Source organism: Bombus pyrosoma, linkage group LG11 (genome assembly GCF_014825855.1).
Source record: "Bombus pyrosoma isolate SC7728 linkage group LG11, ASM1482585v1, whole genome shotgun sequence".
NCBI lineage: Eukaryota > Metazoa > Arthropoda > Insecta > Hymenoptera > Apidae > Bombus > Bombus pyrosoma.
This window is the reverse complement of record NC_057780.1, coordinates 16486331-16499896: the sequence shown is the minus strand read 5'-3', so window position 1 is coordinate 16499896 and position 13566 is coordinate 16486331. Positions and strand designations below refer to the sequence as shown.

The 13566-nt window shown below is 33.7% G+C and overlaps 2 protein-coding genes and 1 long non-coding RNA gene across 6 annotated transcripts in view; 1 reads left to right on the top strand and 2 right to left on the bottom strand.

Moving 5' to 3' along the window:
- Positions 1-6176, bottom strand: part of LOC122572768 (2-hydroxyacyl-CoA lyase 1) — a 6844-nt gene extending 668 nt beyond the window's left edge. The window contains exons 1-12 of one of the 2 annotated variants that reach the window (XM_043738197.1): positions 6042-6176; positions 5740-5868; positions 5478-5647; positions 3110-3251; positions 2847-2931; positions 2144-2325; positions 1895-2071; positions 1553-1794; positions 1307-1492; positions 1152-1227; positions 825-1062; positions 647-754 (exon numbers count right to left, since the gene is read on the bottom strand). In XM_043738197.1, coding sequence (XP_043594132.1) covers positions 647-754; positions 825-1062; positions 1152-1227; positions 1307-1492; positions 1553-1794; positions 1895-2071; positions 2144-2325; positions 2847-2931; positions 3110-3251; positions 5478-5522 — 1481 coding nt within the window. In that variant the 5' untranslated portion in view covers positions 5523-5647; positions 5740-5868; positions 6042-6176. Of the gene's footprint in view, positions 1-646; positions 755-824; positions 1063-1151; positions 1228-1306; positions 1493-1552; positions 1795-1894; positions 2072-2143; positions 2326-2846; positions 2932-3023; positions 3252-5477; positions 5648-5739; positions 5869-6041 lie in introns of those variants that run through there. The other variant, XM_043738198.1, reaches the window with a different exon arrangement.
- LOC122572770 (sialin) lies at positions 3388-13473 on the top strand. 2 transcript variants are annotated; one of them, XM_043738204.1, is made up of 5 exons: positions 3388-3899; positions 10323-11166; positions 11293-11612; positions 11677-11921; positions 12843-13473. In XM_043738204.1, the coding sequence occupies exons 1-5, from the start codon at positions 3848-3850 to the stop codon at positions 12990-12992; spliced, it is 1611 nt and encodes a 536-aa protein (XP_043594139.1). In that variant the 5' UTR covers positions 3388-3847; the 3' UTR covers positions 12993-13473. The 2 variants fall into 2 exon arrangements, with proteins under 2 accessions (XP_043594139.1, XP_043594140.1); XM_043738205.1 differs by lacking the exon at positions 3388-3899 and adding an exon at positions 8826-8964.
- On the bottom strand, positions 9397-10806 carry LOC122572780. Of its 2 annotated transcripts, none has more exons than XR_006318560.1 (3): positions 10665-10806; positions 10306-10527; positions 9397-9498 (listed from the first exon to the last, which is right to left on the bottom strand). It is a non-coding gene; the product is annotated as an uncharacterized LOC122572780 (long non-coding RNA). The 2 variants fall into 2 exon arrangements; XR_006318561.1 differs by having other exon boundaries at positions 10306-10519; positions 10665-10802.
- Positions 13474-13566: the final 93 nt, after the last annotated feature.

Genomic DNA, 13566 nt, shown 5'->3' with positions numbered 1-13566 from the left:
AAGATTAGGAATACATAATGAAATAATATGAAGTAATCATAAAGTTTATTATTACAAAAATTGCTGAAAATGTTGCCCATTCTGCCGAACACATAGTTCTGCTCTTCTAATTAAATTTCTATGAACACTTTCTAACGTATTCGATTGTTTTAAAGTATGAAAGGCTACAATAATCTTTTCTTTCAATTGCTCGCAACTTACGATTTCTTCAGAATAGACAATTGATTTAATATGGCTCCATAAATAAAAGTCAAGTGGAATTAAGTCAGGAGAGCGTGATAGCCAAGCTATTGTTCCAGCACGACCAATCCAGCCTTGGTAATGTTGGTTTAAAAAATCTCTCACATGACGATTAAAATGTGGCGGTGCACCGTAATATCCATCGGGACAACGATCTACAGTGAGATCCGTTATAACGAGACGTGATAAAGTGCACGTGTACCGAGCAAAAATTCAAAGTCGATTTTCTCGAAAACAAAGCCTCAAACGAAAAATTTTTATTCTATATTTTCGACTTCTTTTTTCGCGTAGAATCACCCCCTTTCCGCTTGTACCAACAGTTACCAACCACCCTGTATATGTAAATACATCTGTAATTTTGTCAATTTTTATGGATGCATCTGCAATACCAAAAAAAAGGACTTACACCTGTGTTGGTTCTCCTGAAGCTTGTATTTGTCTAAATGTTTCATTATCCAGACCATTATAAATACCATTATTATTTATAATGATGACAATAATAGGTAGTTTATACCTAAAATATTGAAAATTACTAAGAAAATTAACTTCTATGATCTTAATATTTGGTAATCTCAGTTACCTACCTAAACATTGTTTCAATTTCCATGCCAGAAAATCCAAATGCACTGTCTCCTTCTACACAAATAACTCTTTTTGTGGGAGCATTTTGTTTACAATAAAGGGCGGCTGCTATAGCAAACCCCAAACCGACGCCCATTGTACCGAAGGTAGCAGCATCTAGTCTGTGACGGGGTTGATCATTTAATAAAATCGTTTTTCCTATGTCCATTGTATTAGCTCCTTCTGAGCAAATAATACAATCTATAAGAAGAAATTAAATATTTTTATTACTTATTTCCATAATTATCATTATAAAATATCGTTTAATTTAAATGAGAAATGTTACTAACCAGATGGAATTATATCTTGAATATGTTTAAAAACGGCGTAATAATTTAACGGTACCGAAACATCCATTGACATTTTCTGTAAAATAAGCAAGAAATGTTAATAATAAAAACAAAATATGTTATTTCTCAAACTAATATTAATACATGATGCTTACTTGAATCATTGCTCTATTTTTATTTGATTTGGCTAGTAAATTTTTCCACCATGGACTATTTTCTTCAACAAACCATTTACGTTCTTTCAAAATGGTAACAAGACTATCTACAGCTGTAGATATATCAGATTGAATTGCGATTGCGGAAGGAACAGAATTGTGCAGTTCCTCTGGACACAAATCGACCTAAAATATAAACACTGAATTTTTGTTAAAAATTATTTCATAAAAATAAAATTGTAATACCTGTATCACTTTAACATCAGGCTGGAAACGGGGTGGCTTGCCAAAGTGTAACATCCAATTTAATCTAGCACCTAGTAATAAAATGACATCGCTTTGTTGCAATGCAAATGTTCTAGCGCTAGAAACGCATCGTTCATTCGTGTCTGGAACGACTCCTTTTCCCATTGGCATCGGAAGGAAAGGAATACCGGTTAAATATACCATACTACGAACTACATTCTCTGCTCTACCATAGGCTGCTCCTACAATACAATTTTGCAATTATATATTGATCGGAAATTTTTTATTTGTGTATTCTCTTATAATTAATAGCTCTTTTAATAATATTGTATTATTAATTACCTTTTCCTATAATTAACAATGGTTTCTTTGCTCTCATAAGCAAATTAGCTGCTTGTTGGACTAATCGTTGATCGGGAAATACCAGTGGCGGTGGTGGACATGATGCAACTTTATAAATGTTTTCTTCGTGGATTGATTGAATTAATAAAGTAGCTGGTAAATCCAGGTACGTAGCACCTACAAATATTCACAACGTAGGACCGCGCAATATTTTATATGTTTGCTAAAAATAGTATGCAGTGAATGTACCTGGTCGACCGTAGGTAGAAAGTCGGACGGCCTTTTCCACATGAAGCGGTATTACCGCTGCAGACGGCGGCCGGGCAGCATATTTACAATAGGGTTTACTGGATTCTACCTGTGGCCATTCCTGAAAACCCCCGACGCCCTCATGATCTTGAGCACATGATCCACCAAGTACTATGAGCGGCCTGTTTAAGAATTTATAACATGCAAATTACAATAATATGTACCAATAGTAGCATAGCAAAAAATTAAAAATTGTTTTCCAACGTTTTTGCACCTTTTAACATGTTTCTTATACGACACGCTTTACATAATCATAATCTAACTTATATAGTACGTGTTTTCCTTAATTATATTGCACAATTTTTTTTTTATTTATTATTAATTTACGATCAATTCTCGTATTGAGAATAATATTGCACAATGAATGCGAAACTGGTTACATAATCGGCTATAAACGTTTCATGTAAGATTACTATTTTTTTACGAGACGAAAGATTTGTATATCACAGAAATGCATTAGTTGTAATCTGACAACAATATAAAGTTCTAAATCGTTGCAACATATTGCGCTAATGAATTTCCCACAGAAGATATATTAACTCTGTGTTTGCCTTCAGCTAGGATACGCACTTTTTATTACAAATTTTTATAATATGAACCATGTTACATTATATGCAATAAAAAAAACTTGTGTAAGACTCACCAGCAATTTATTTGAGCGTTCGCCATACCACCGATAACATGAAGCAATCCTGGTCCAGAAACGCACAGTACAACGGCTGGTTTCCCTAATCAGACTAATCTAATTAATACAAGGACCTCGCGATATTCGTGCAAGTATAAAAAAAGATTGTTATGGGCTATAATGAATTTTAATTACATCTTTCGATTCCTATGCTGGGGTTTATATTTTATGTTATGCTCTGTTTATATTTTATACTAATTATTCACATTTTTCGCGCTTACTCGTTAAATATCCGTAAGCTTGCGCAGCATAACATGCAGCTTGCTCATTTCTAAATCCAAGATATTGAATACCCGCCATCTGCATGGATAGTGCTAGCTCAATTATAGGATGTCCCACTATACCGAAAGCATATTCGACACCCTGTTAAAAAAAAAGAGAAATGTGTAGTATTTCCAAAATGAAAAATTTAATAAAATACTTTTTATATTTTTAATATATTGTATAGCGTAATTAGTATGATGTGTTTTGAGAATATATATGTATAATATGTGTATACTTCTGACAACGTTATCAGGTTGATACACGATGAATGAAAAATCAGCTAAAAGACGATAAGCTTTCCTGAAGAAACTAAGAGTACAGTGGATAAGTTAATTACACTTTTTGTATTTTGTATACTAAAAACAAGGATGATAAATAGTTATCTTGATGGTGACTAGTTATACAAATTTAAATGATATAGCGAGTTCAAATTCAAAGATTCGGAAGTTTCTGCACAAGTGTTTTGCTTGTATGTGTATTCGTTATCAAGAATGTTTCTGCGCGTTGCAGTGGAGTGATAAATTTCTTGTATAAGTGTTTTATTGAAATAAAGGTTCGAATTTTGTTCACGATTCTTTAGTAAAAAACAACGTAATTTGTATTTTACTGCATTTTATATATTTTATTATACAACAATCAATTGGGAAAGTAATTGGAATACAATTAAATTAAAAGTTAGTTGGAACGGAAGGGAAATGTTCTGTCACGGTGAAGAGCGAGTTCCGCTTATATCACGAGTGAAGAAACGTAAGTAGCCATTTATGAAGTCGTAACAATCATAATGATTTATAAGACAAAATTTGATCAACTTTGTAAGTTTATGTTACGAAATAAATATAAAATATCTTAAGAAATAGATTATTCGTAAACGTTGCCTGTAACGTAAGTTATATGTATTTAGATTGTACAATTTAAAAAGTTCATAGTTCATTTTGTAAGGTACAAATCATAGATTTCTGGGAAATTTCTAATTGAACTTAATTAGTTAAATCTTCAAAACAAAACAAAAAGAAGACATACTTTAAAAAACTTTTTAATTAATTTTAATTAAAATCAAAATTTTTAAGATATTTTAACAGAAACATATTTTAAGAGACTTCTTAACACGTTGACTGCCACATGTGTTTTCAAAGAAATCTCTGTCAGGCCACGTGTGCAGCAGTACCAAGCGTTCTATGCTAGATGCTCCCATCGATATTTCAGTAATGCGAGTCGTTCAAGCGGTGGTCTCAAGAATGATCTCTCGTTTCGTTTGTTCGCAACATTAAAACAACTAGCTGTTGTTGAATATAATGAAGGAAAGTGTGGTATAGATTATTCCGACCAAATGGTTTCTTATGCCACCACAATTAGAAAAGGAATCAAATGGTACAGAAAACTTGGCATTCAACTCCTTCTGGGAATTTCTGTTGTAAACGCTTTGATGGCTTACAAAATTGCAACAAGGAAGAATATAAATATTAGAATATTTAAACAATTATTAGTTACAAAATTATTAGGGTTGTCTGAAAATACAAAAAATCCTTGTCTTCGACAGAGTCAGCATAATATCGCCGCTCGGAAAAATGATTCCGGAAGAAGCATTACACGCGTATGAAAACTATGTTATGCAGATAAAAGACGTTGAATGGACCGAACAAAGGCACAAAAGAATTTGAAGAAAACAACTTATTGTCCAAATTGTCTCGACCAACCTCAGCTATGTATAGAATGCTTTAAAGTTTTACATTCTAAATAATTTTTTTAATAAACCATTTTCGTATTACTTTTATAACAATTCAACAGTTTTATTATTATGGAATGTCTTTTCAAATACCTACGACGATCCTTCGTAAGTAGTCAAATAAGTGACATGGGTTACATGGCCTGACTAGAAACTTTGCTGAGACCTGAATACGGGTGTCGTGGCAGTCAACGTGTTAATTGAAGTACACTTCCCCTGAATTTTCTAATTAAAATTCGACCAACTGATTGCATTTATTAAAAAAGGATTTTCTTAAAAAGAGTCTTTGATAATGTTACACGATAATGTCATTTGCTAGTTTATTGCATTCATATATGTCATAAGTGATAATCGCTTTATCATCTGATATGAATGTTACAATGGAATTTTTCTGATTTGTAATTTAATTACAAATCAGACCACTAATTCGCAGCTCGATCATAATTTTAATTATGATATTGCAAATAAAACTTGTCTAGGTGACTATAACGATATATATTTAAAATACATTTCATAACCTTAAATATCATTATGACAACAATAAAAAGAAAAAGAAAAAGCAAAAAGGACAAGAGAAACATAAAGGAAATCTGATTACTTACTTGTTCTTTTAAAGCTTCCGCGGTTATTTGATTTCCGTTCTTCATTTTCAAATCGATTCTATCAATATGATTCGCACAATACGATGTTATCCGTTACCACAATTCCAAGCAACTGACAAATCTGGTGATGTACTTTGTACCCATTATCGGCGTGTCGATGAATTTTATAACTAATAAAAAAAAGATAAAGTTCAATTTTCTTGTGATTTTAACGAACCTTCAGTAGACAATTTTCTGGGTACCATCAGTGGTATTTACATACTTAAACATTAAATTTACCATGTAGAGATTGTTTAAAAAACAGAACACCTATAATCATTCGTAGTAATCATTTCCTTTAATTGTTGATGGGTTCAAGGCCATAGTCGTCAGTTTTAAAGTAGTACGCGTCCTTCAAGAAAAATGACAAACTTGCTTTTTATGAACGACAGAATTGATATTAATTAACACTTATCTATTTATTCAAATATGAATTTCAAATAATAATAATAAAATAAATAAATAAAAATAAATAAAAGGTTAGAAAACTGGTTTTTTATTAAACAAAAGGAAAGTTAATTTTACTGTAATATTGAATGTACGCCGTTGTTTGGGCGGCAGATCGTTTCTCGGACTGCTGTCTCTTTATTTAAAAGCGTGTACCTGAACGGAGCTTAGTGCGAAAAGGATAACGGGTCTCCAAATTATGACTTGCAGGGTACCTGAAACACGAACGTTGGAGGTTTGCAAGACGTTTTCCTATTCAAAAACTTTCACCGTTTCCTTTATTTCCGAGTTGTCTCATTGTCAATGCCTAGCCCTTAAATATGTACTGTAACGAAAATCCATGATTTATTACGGTATTGTGTTCTGAGTTACTAACATCTTCGTCCACAGGCGATTCCATTTTTAATGTATTATTTTCCTAGAGTAAAGTAGAAGATTCGAGATATAACTACGCATTATATGGACTCCTATTTTTAAATAAATTTTAAAAATTAATTTTGAATATTGTGTGAAAAATTTATTTAGGTATAGTAGGAATATTGAGTAAAGATCTTGTCTATAGTCACCACTTTAGAAACGACGAATATTTTACCTGCTGTTGACCTTATTTGAAGTTTGAAATTATCCTACAGGTAGATAGGTCCATTGAATACTTCTGTACACGGAACCGTGGATTTACTTGAGTCCAAGAATTTTGCTAAGAAATACACAATGTTTATTGTCGAAGAGTACAGAATAGTCATAACGGATAAGACAGTCTACCGGTTAAAATGTTTTTTTTCTTTTTTTTATTATTTAATTTGTACTTTACAATTTGTCCAGCTGGACATTCGGTAAATTAACGGTTAAAATGTATAATTATTTTTTATGGAATAGAGCTGTCCATGAAATTTTTAGAAAGTAGTTTGCATCCTACCAAAGACGCTTTGTATATTTTAAGCATGGGATATTTTAACTAATAAATCATGTTTCTTCTCTGGAACTACGGTACATTGTATGATTATTTAATTTACAGTTAAAATCTTTTCTATAAATGTTCAAATTGATACGGATGATTAACTGAAATTAAAAAAAAGAGAGATGGAGCTCTAGTGTTCATTTCAACAACAATAAATGGAAATTTCCGACGTGGGTTACATAATCATCCTACCAGAACATCACATATTTTTTTATCTAAATTTAAGATCAAATTTTATTTAAAACTGAACAACTACCATTAATCGATGCAACATACGAGCATATATTTTAATTGTTTCCGCTGTTTACCGTGATATAAGCAAAGGCGCATTTTAATTATACTCATAATTAAAAATATAATATAATTACAAATATTTTCGTTAAACAAAGAATTTAGTCTAAAAAAGTATTCGTACTCTCCATTTTCACAATGTCTTGTCCTAATTTTTTCTATAAATTTAAGATCAACCTGTGTACCAATTAACAATCAGCTTTTATTCGATTTAATATTTTCAATTTCCACCTTCCTTTTTATCAGAGTATGCTACTGAAATATAACATCTTCTTTCAATTAAAATCGCGGTTTGAAACGGTAGCAACAGGGCGTGTTATCAATAGCCCGCTACCGTTGGGCGAAAGTTTATCGGTGACTATCGAACACAATGATCTTTTGCATAACACCAGTCCAGTTAACGTGCCGCGAATATTTTAAGCACGCGCGATAATTCGAATCGATGTGTTCCATTTGGAACAACGATGAAATTCGATCGTGACATTCCTGTAAAACAAAATGTATCATCAACAAAAGAAATCGCCGTTTAACATTTTGGCGAATAGAAACGGATTTATATTATCTGTTCCCACACGGCACGGTTACGACACGGTAACGACACGATTATGTTTCAATAAACATTCTCGTGGGTATTAAGATAAGACTGTTCACCATAGCGGATTCGTTCCGACATGTTACGTACGAAATGGGATCGGTACCGGTACGACGGAACATTGAAACATGTGTTTTAAACAAAACTGCTCACACGCTATCCGTCACTGACCGATACGTGACGTTGCTGTTACGTGACGGTTTATGCCGCATAGTATAAATCGACCTTTATTCGTTCGTCCGGTGAAAAAATGCGGTAACGCTACATTAGAAAAGAAACCGACACAGAAATTCCGTAGCCAGCGCACAAATTCGTAGTGCAATCTGCAGACCGCGGAATTACGTAAAATGGCAAATTATTGAAAATTAAGGAAGCCTTGTTTCATGATGTCAAATCAGAGTCGCGCGAGGAAGAAGCGACGAAGAAAAAGAATGAGCTCGACTTTTTGCATTTACGTTTCGTTCGGCCTTGTTTATCTAAATAAATAAATTTTCGCAAATTTCGTAATTCGTAATTTTTTCGTAATTTCGTAAATTTTTGTCAGATTGTTTTAACACAAGTAAAAATACGTATAATTAGAATTTTGCTGCAACGGCACAAACAACAATAGCACAATTGGACGATTTTTACAATTCAATACAATTGAACGTAGCAATCATTCATTACAAATATAACATACTTTTAATAGAAACTAAATTCAATAAAAGATGTTGAAAGATATTGAATAAGAAATATTTGAAAAATTTTCAGTTAAAAATATTCTTCAAAGCTTTTGGGTCCCTGTGTAATGTAACAGAATGGTCAGTTGCAGGCCTGCAGGGGTGGCGAGTGTCGATCCCCAAATTTCGGTGCCTTTTCCTATCTTTCCATGGAAGGGATGTATATACCTGGCTCCCCCACTTACTCTTACCTGCTGACTACTTAAATAAGCTGGCTGGATAACCGATGTCATCCAGTTACTCCTTCGGCAGTTTCCGATGTGTGTCGTGTTTGAAAGCTAGTTTTCGTGCGCATCGTTTTGTCCTCTGTTTTACTTCCACGTCTTTCTCAAACGATGTCCTGAGGAAACATCTCGAGTATCGCGTTAGTTGGTGCGTATCGTAAATTCCTCTGCTGAAATCGCAGAATGTACAGGCACTATTACGAGAAGTTTTTCCCACGTGAGTAAAGCATGTATTTTCCTATTTCATTCGCCTATTTACTTTCCAATTTAAACTAAATTTCGAGAAACGATCGGATAGTCTTCAATGAAAGCGGTTTTCCGTTTTCAAACTGTTGCTACCGGCAGTACGAAGTCTGATCCTCGACAAATGTCGAAACTTGTATGTGTTCAACACAAATTCCACTCTTGTCGGCACAGTTTTCGAATTATATCCGTTATTTAACCTTCTTACAATCACTTAGATTGCTTACTTAGGTCACTTAATTTTCCTTTGAAAAATCTCCATCGTTTCTTGTAACGGCCTCACTATCCATTTAATCAAAAAACTTTTTTTCTATTGTTCCATATCGATCGATCTCTGGATCATCGAACGCCGGAAAGAGTAATAGTGTATAAAGATTAATATTGCTCAGTATTATTTCGTTTTTTCATTATCATTGGATACTGTTTTCACATGGAAATCGATTGGTAAGCTGATTCGAGTATCCAAAGGAAACTTTCATCGGAATAATACACGAAACGGAAGTAGGATCTGTAACAGGAGCAGTATCAATTTTGTAAATAACAGCATACGGTAACGATAGTTTGTAAATTCTCAGCGGAATGTTTAGAAAGTGGTCGAGAACTTTCTTTGAATTACGCACTATATGTATGTACTAACTAGCAGTAACGACAATTACTTAGAGTTTTTAATAGAATGCAATATTGTCTCCATTCTCCGCGTAAAAACTTCGATCGCTTTATGCTGGATTAAAATTTTTTAATTTAAAAATTCCATTTTAAAATTAGAATGTTTCTAATTTATATTTTTATATCAAATTAATTTCCTTTAGATCTTGATAATACACAAATATAAAGCAAATACAAGATCCGTGTAGCAATATGATCGAACATATAAAAGTTACGTTCACGCGAAATAAGCAGATTTTATTAAAAAACAAATGTCAAATTCATTGCTAAACATCGAGCGATCATAGTTGTCATGGCAATCCGTCAAATTCTCTTCATTAATCACTGGTCAATCATAAGATATATTGCTACGTTTTTTTTCAATTTTCTTCGATTCCAAATGTTCATCCTCAGATCTATCCAAGAAAGAGTAGCCGGAATACCGGGATTTTTTAATAATCCTGACTCTCCATTTTGGACCTCTTTAAGTGAGTGAAAAATCGTGAAGGCGAGGAACATTATTTGAACCTAATAAATTATTGTGTAGATTGCAAACATTTTGTCGGAAATAATCATTTTCCTAAACGAAATAACTAAGAAATAGAAATATAGTATTTGGAATTCAAAAGACGTTTCAAAATCAAAATACTTTAAACTTATCATCACCGACCTTCTTATTTGTTGCAGAATGGATTCCGACACGAGTTCTGATCTGCATAATGATGTTCACGGCCTGTTGGACCAATTACATGTGCCGTCTGCAAATGCCGATCCTCGCCGTGCCAATGATCAAAGCTCTACCGGGTAACATAACCGAGGGTGTCTGCAGAGGCGAGCAGTCCCGAGTTCGCCGCGCGATTTCTTGGTTGGATCCGGGCGCCTATCTGGAAGACTACATTCTGTCAGAGAGGATAGAAGCTACCCAAAATGCAGTAGATCCAATGGCACACAATATTCGTGTGCGCAGGAATAATGACGAAGGAAAGGTTCGTCCAACAAACAGTCCCATAGAACTATTCAATGGCCTACCTTTCGACTGGAGACCTGAGATTCGCGGTCAACTGATTGCTGCATACAGCTACGGAAATGTTCCTGGTAACTTCATCGGTGGCTTGATGGCTGTCAAATGGGGTGCTAAGCAGTCGATCTTGTGGACATCCATAGTAGCCGCTATAGTGTCGCTAATCAGCCCGATTCTTGCGCAGTTTCACTGGGGTGTTCTTCTATTTTCAAGAATAATCATCGGTGTTACTGGTGGAGTAACTTTTCCAGCCTGTCATAGTTTGGTTGCACAATGGGCACCACCGAATGAGAAGGCCCGTTTCGTTTGGTCTTTACTCGGCGGTACGTTCGGTACCATCTTAACGTATCCTATGATAGCTGGTATTGCAGAAAATATACACTGGGAGAACGGATGGTACATTCCATCGCTACTAATGATGATATGGATATTCTTCTGGGCTATAGTTACATACGATACTCCTACAGAGCATCCTGGTATCTCAGATGAAGAAAAGGAATACATTCAAAGGTAAATATAATTGAATTAATATCATTTGAATACTATTTTTGTTGATATTTGCTTTTGCTGATAAAAAGCTTGCCATTGGTTGATTACTAACTTATTCTTATATAAATTGTTTTGTAAATTTTTCAGTTCGCAAGCAGGCACAGTGAGGAAAGAAAAACCTTCACTGAAGGAAACTCCAGTCAAGGAAATATTTACCTCGATACCTTTCCTCAGTTTAGTCTGCTGCCACTTCGGGAATTTGTTTCTTTTATTCTTCTACCAGAATGCCATGATGCTTTACTTAACGAAAGCTCTAGGATTCGAATTGACGAAAGGAGGTATCGCTGCTAGTCTGCCTTGGGCTTGCAGGATGTTGTTCGGATTTTTCTTTAGTTGGGCCGGTGATACGCTTAAGCGGAAGGAAATAGTTTCTGTTACCATAATACGTAAAGGCGCCACATTCTTCTGTAAGTAATCTAATTTCGATTTTCATCAAGAACAGAAATGGCATTTTCTTTTCTTTTGCTGCAGCCCATTTTTTGCCAGGCATCTTCCTCATTCTAGTCGGCTACGTTGGATGTGACTTAATTCTCGCGAACGTTTTTCTCGTACTGGCATTAGGTTTCAATGGAGCAGCGAGTATCTCTAATTTGTCCAACAATCAAGATCTATCGCCGAATTTCGCCGGCTTTATATACGGTATCATGAACACAGTTGGTTGCGCTTCTGGCATGATTATTTCTCCTATGGTGGAGGAAATAGCTGGAAAATACGGAGTAAGTAGTTTTCTATGTCATTTACTGTAGCATGGTATGTATTTTTTGCTAGCTTTACTTTGCATCTGCTTATCGCTTTTTCGCAGCAGTTGACAATTTTCGAGAAATATCACATGTTAAATTATTTGTATAAATTACATAACTTTTTTTTACTCGTGTGTCGTCATAGAGCGGCGAATATCTTGTTACAGCCGAGGTGTTGACGGGCAGAGGTGCTCTTGGCATATTCGAAACCTCAGTCCAACCATGTACTATGTTGCGTATTTCATAGTACGGGTAGTACTGAGGAATCGTGTCTGCGATGCATTCAAAATGAAACACTTTAACAACACATAAAATTTCACTATGATCGATTTAGGATTTCTCTTAGCTAAAACAAGCTTTATTCTTATATCCTACTTTTGCAATTCATTTCTCTACCGTTTAAATAATTAACATGTTATTGGATATGTAACATATAATTCGAAGTACATATTCTGTAATTTTCGCATCATACATGTGCATAAAGTATTAATTAATGTGTCAATATCAGTAAGATATACGGTGTAGGAAATTGCATAAGTCAAACAGAAGGCTTTGCCAAACTAATCCTCACATGCATCCAAATACTCGTGATGTCGCCTCGTGGGTACTTGTCGTCTCTATATTATCGAATTTATAGTACGAAAAGTACCTAGAAGACGCATCACTAGGTGATTCATCCATACTGCAGTATAACATTTTGCTATTTTCATCACTCTTAACAAAGGTGTGCAAGTGTATCGGTATGTGTATTCCAAATTTATGTACACTACATATATATGTTAACGCTTACGCTTATATAAATTTGTCTATATAATATGTTATTTTTATTAATTTATGAATGTTTTCATCCTGTAGAGAATTATCTTGATTTTATACACAATTGCCTTTTTCTTTTAGAATCCTATTGACAGATGGCAAACGTTATTCTGGATTGGTTCGGGCGTGTGCATAATTTGTATGATTATCTTTCTGTTGGGTGGAAGTGGAAATATCCAAAGCTGGAATGAAATTCGAACCCAACCGGATACGGAACGCGGCAGAAACTAATTTCTGATTATTACATTTTTATTAATATTGAATATTTTAATGTGAACGCGAATGTGATCAAAAACAAGTATTAAGATGTACTGTCAATTTCATATCTATAAAAACTAGAATTGGATTTTACAATATTTGAGACGTTAACAACTAGAACAAATTATCGTGGGCCGAAGAATATTGTAAATATTTTATAAATTGGTCAACGATAGCTATAATGCAAAATTTTATTAGAATTTGAACTGGTGAATTTTATATACCAAATGAAACTTAATTTTTTATATGATATAAGAATTGTTATTAAATGTTTCGTCATTAAATAAATTTATACGATATTTCTTGTTATTCACTTCTGCCATCTCAATGAAAAATATTTCATATCAATATAATGAAACGACTATATTTACACATAAAAATAAAGTATTTATGCATGAAATTGAAAGACTGCATACGAAACGTACAATATTTATTATTTTCAATTTAGTGTCTTAGTGTTTTGTACATTAGCTAAATTCGAAATTTTTATGCAATTAAGTCTTTATTACATCAGAGAATAAGAGTAATTTATTTTTTATTTGATATT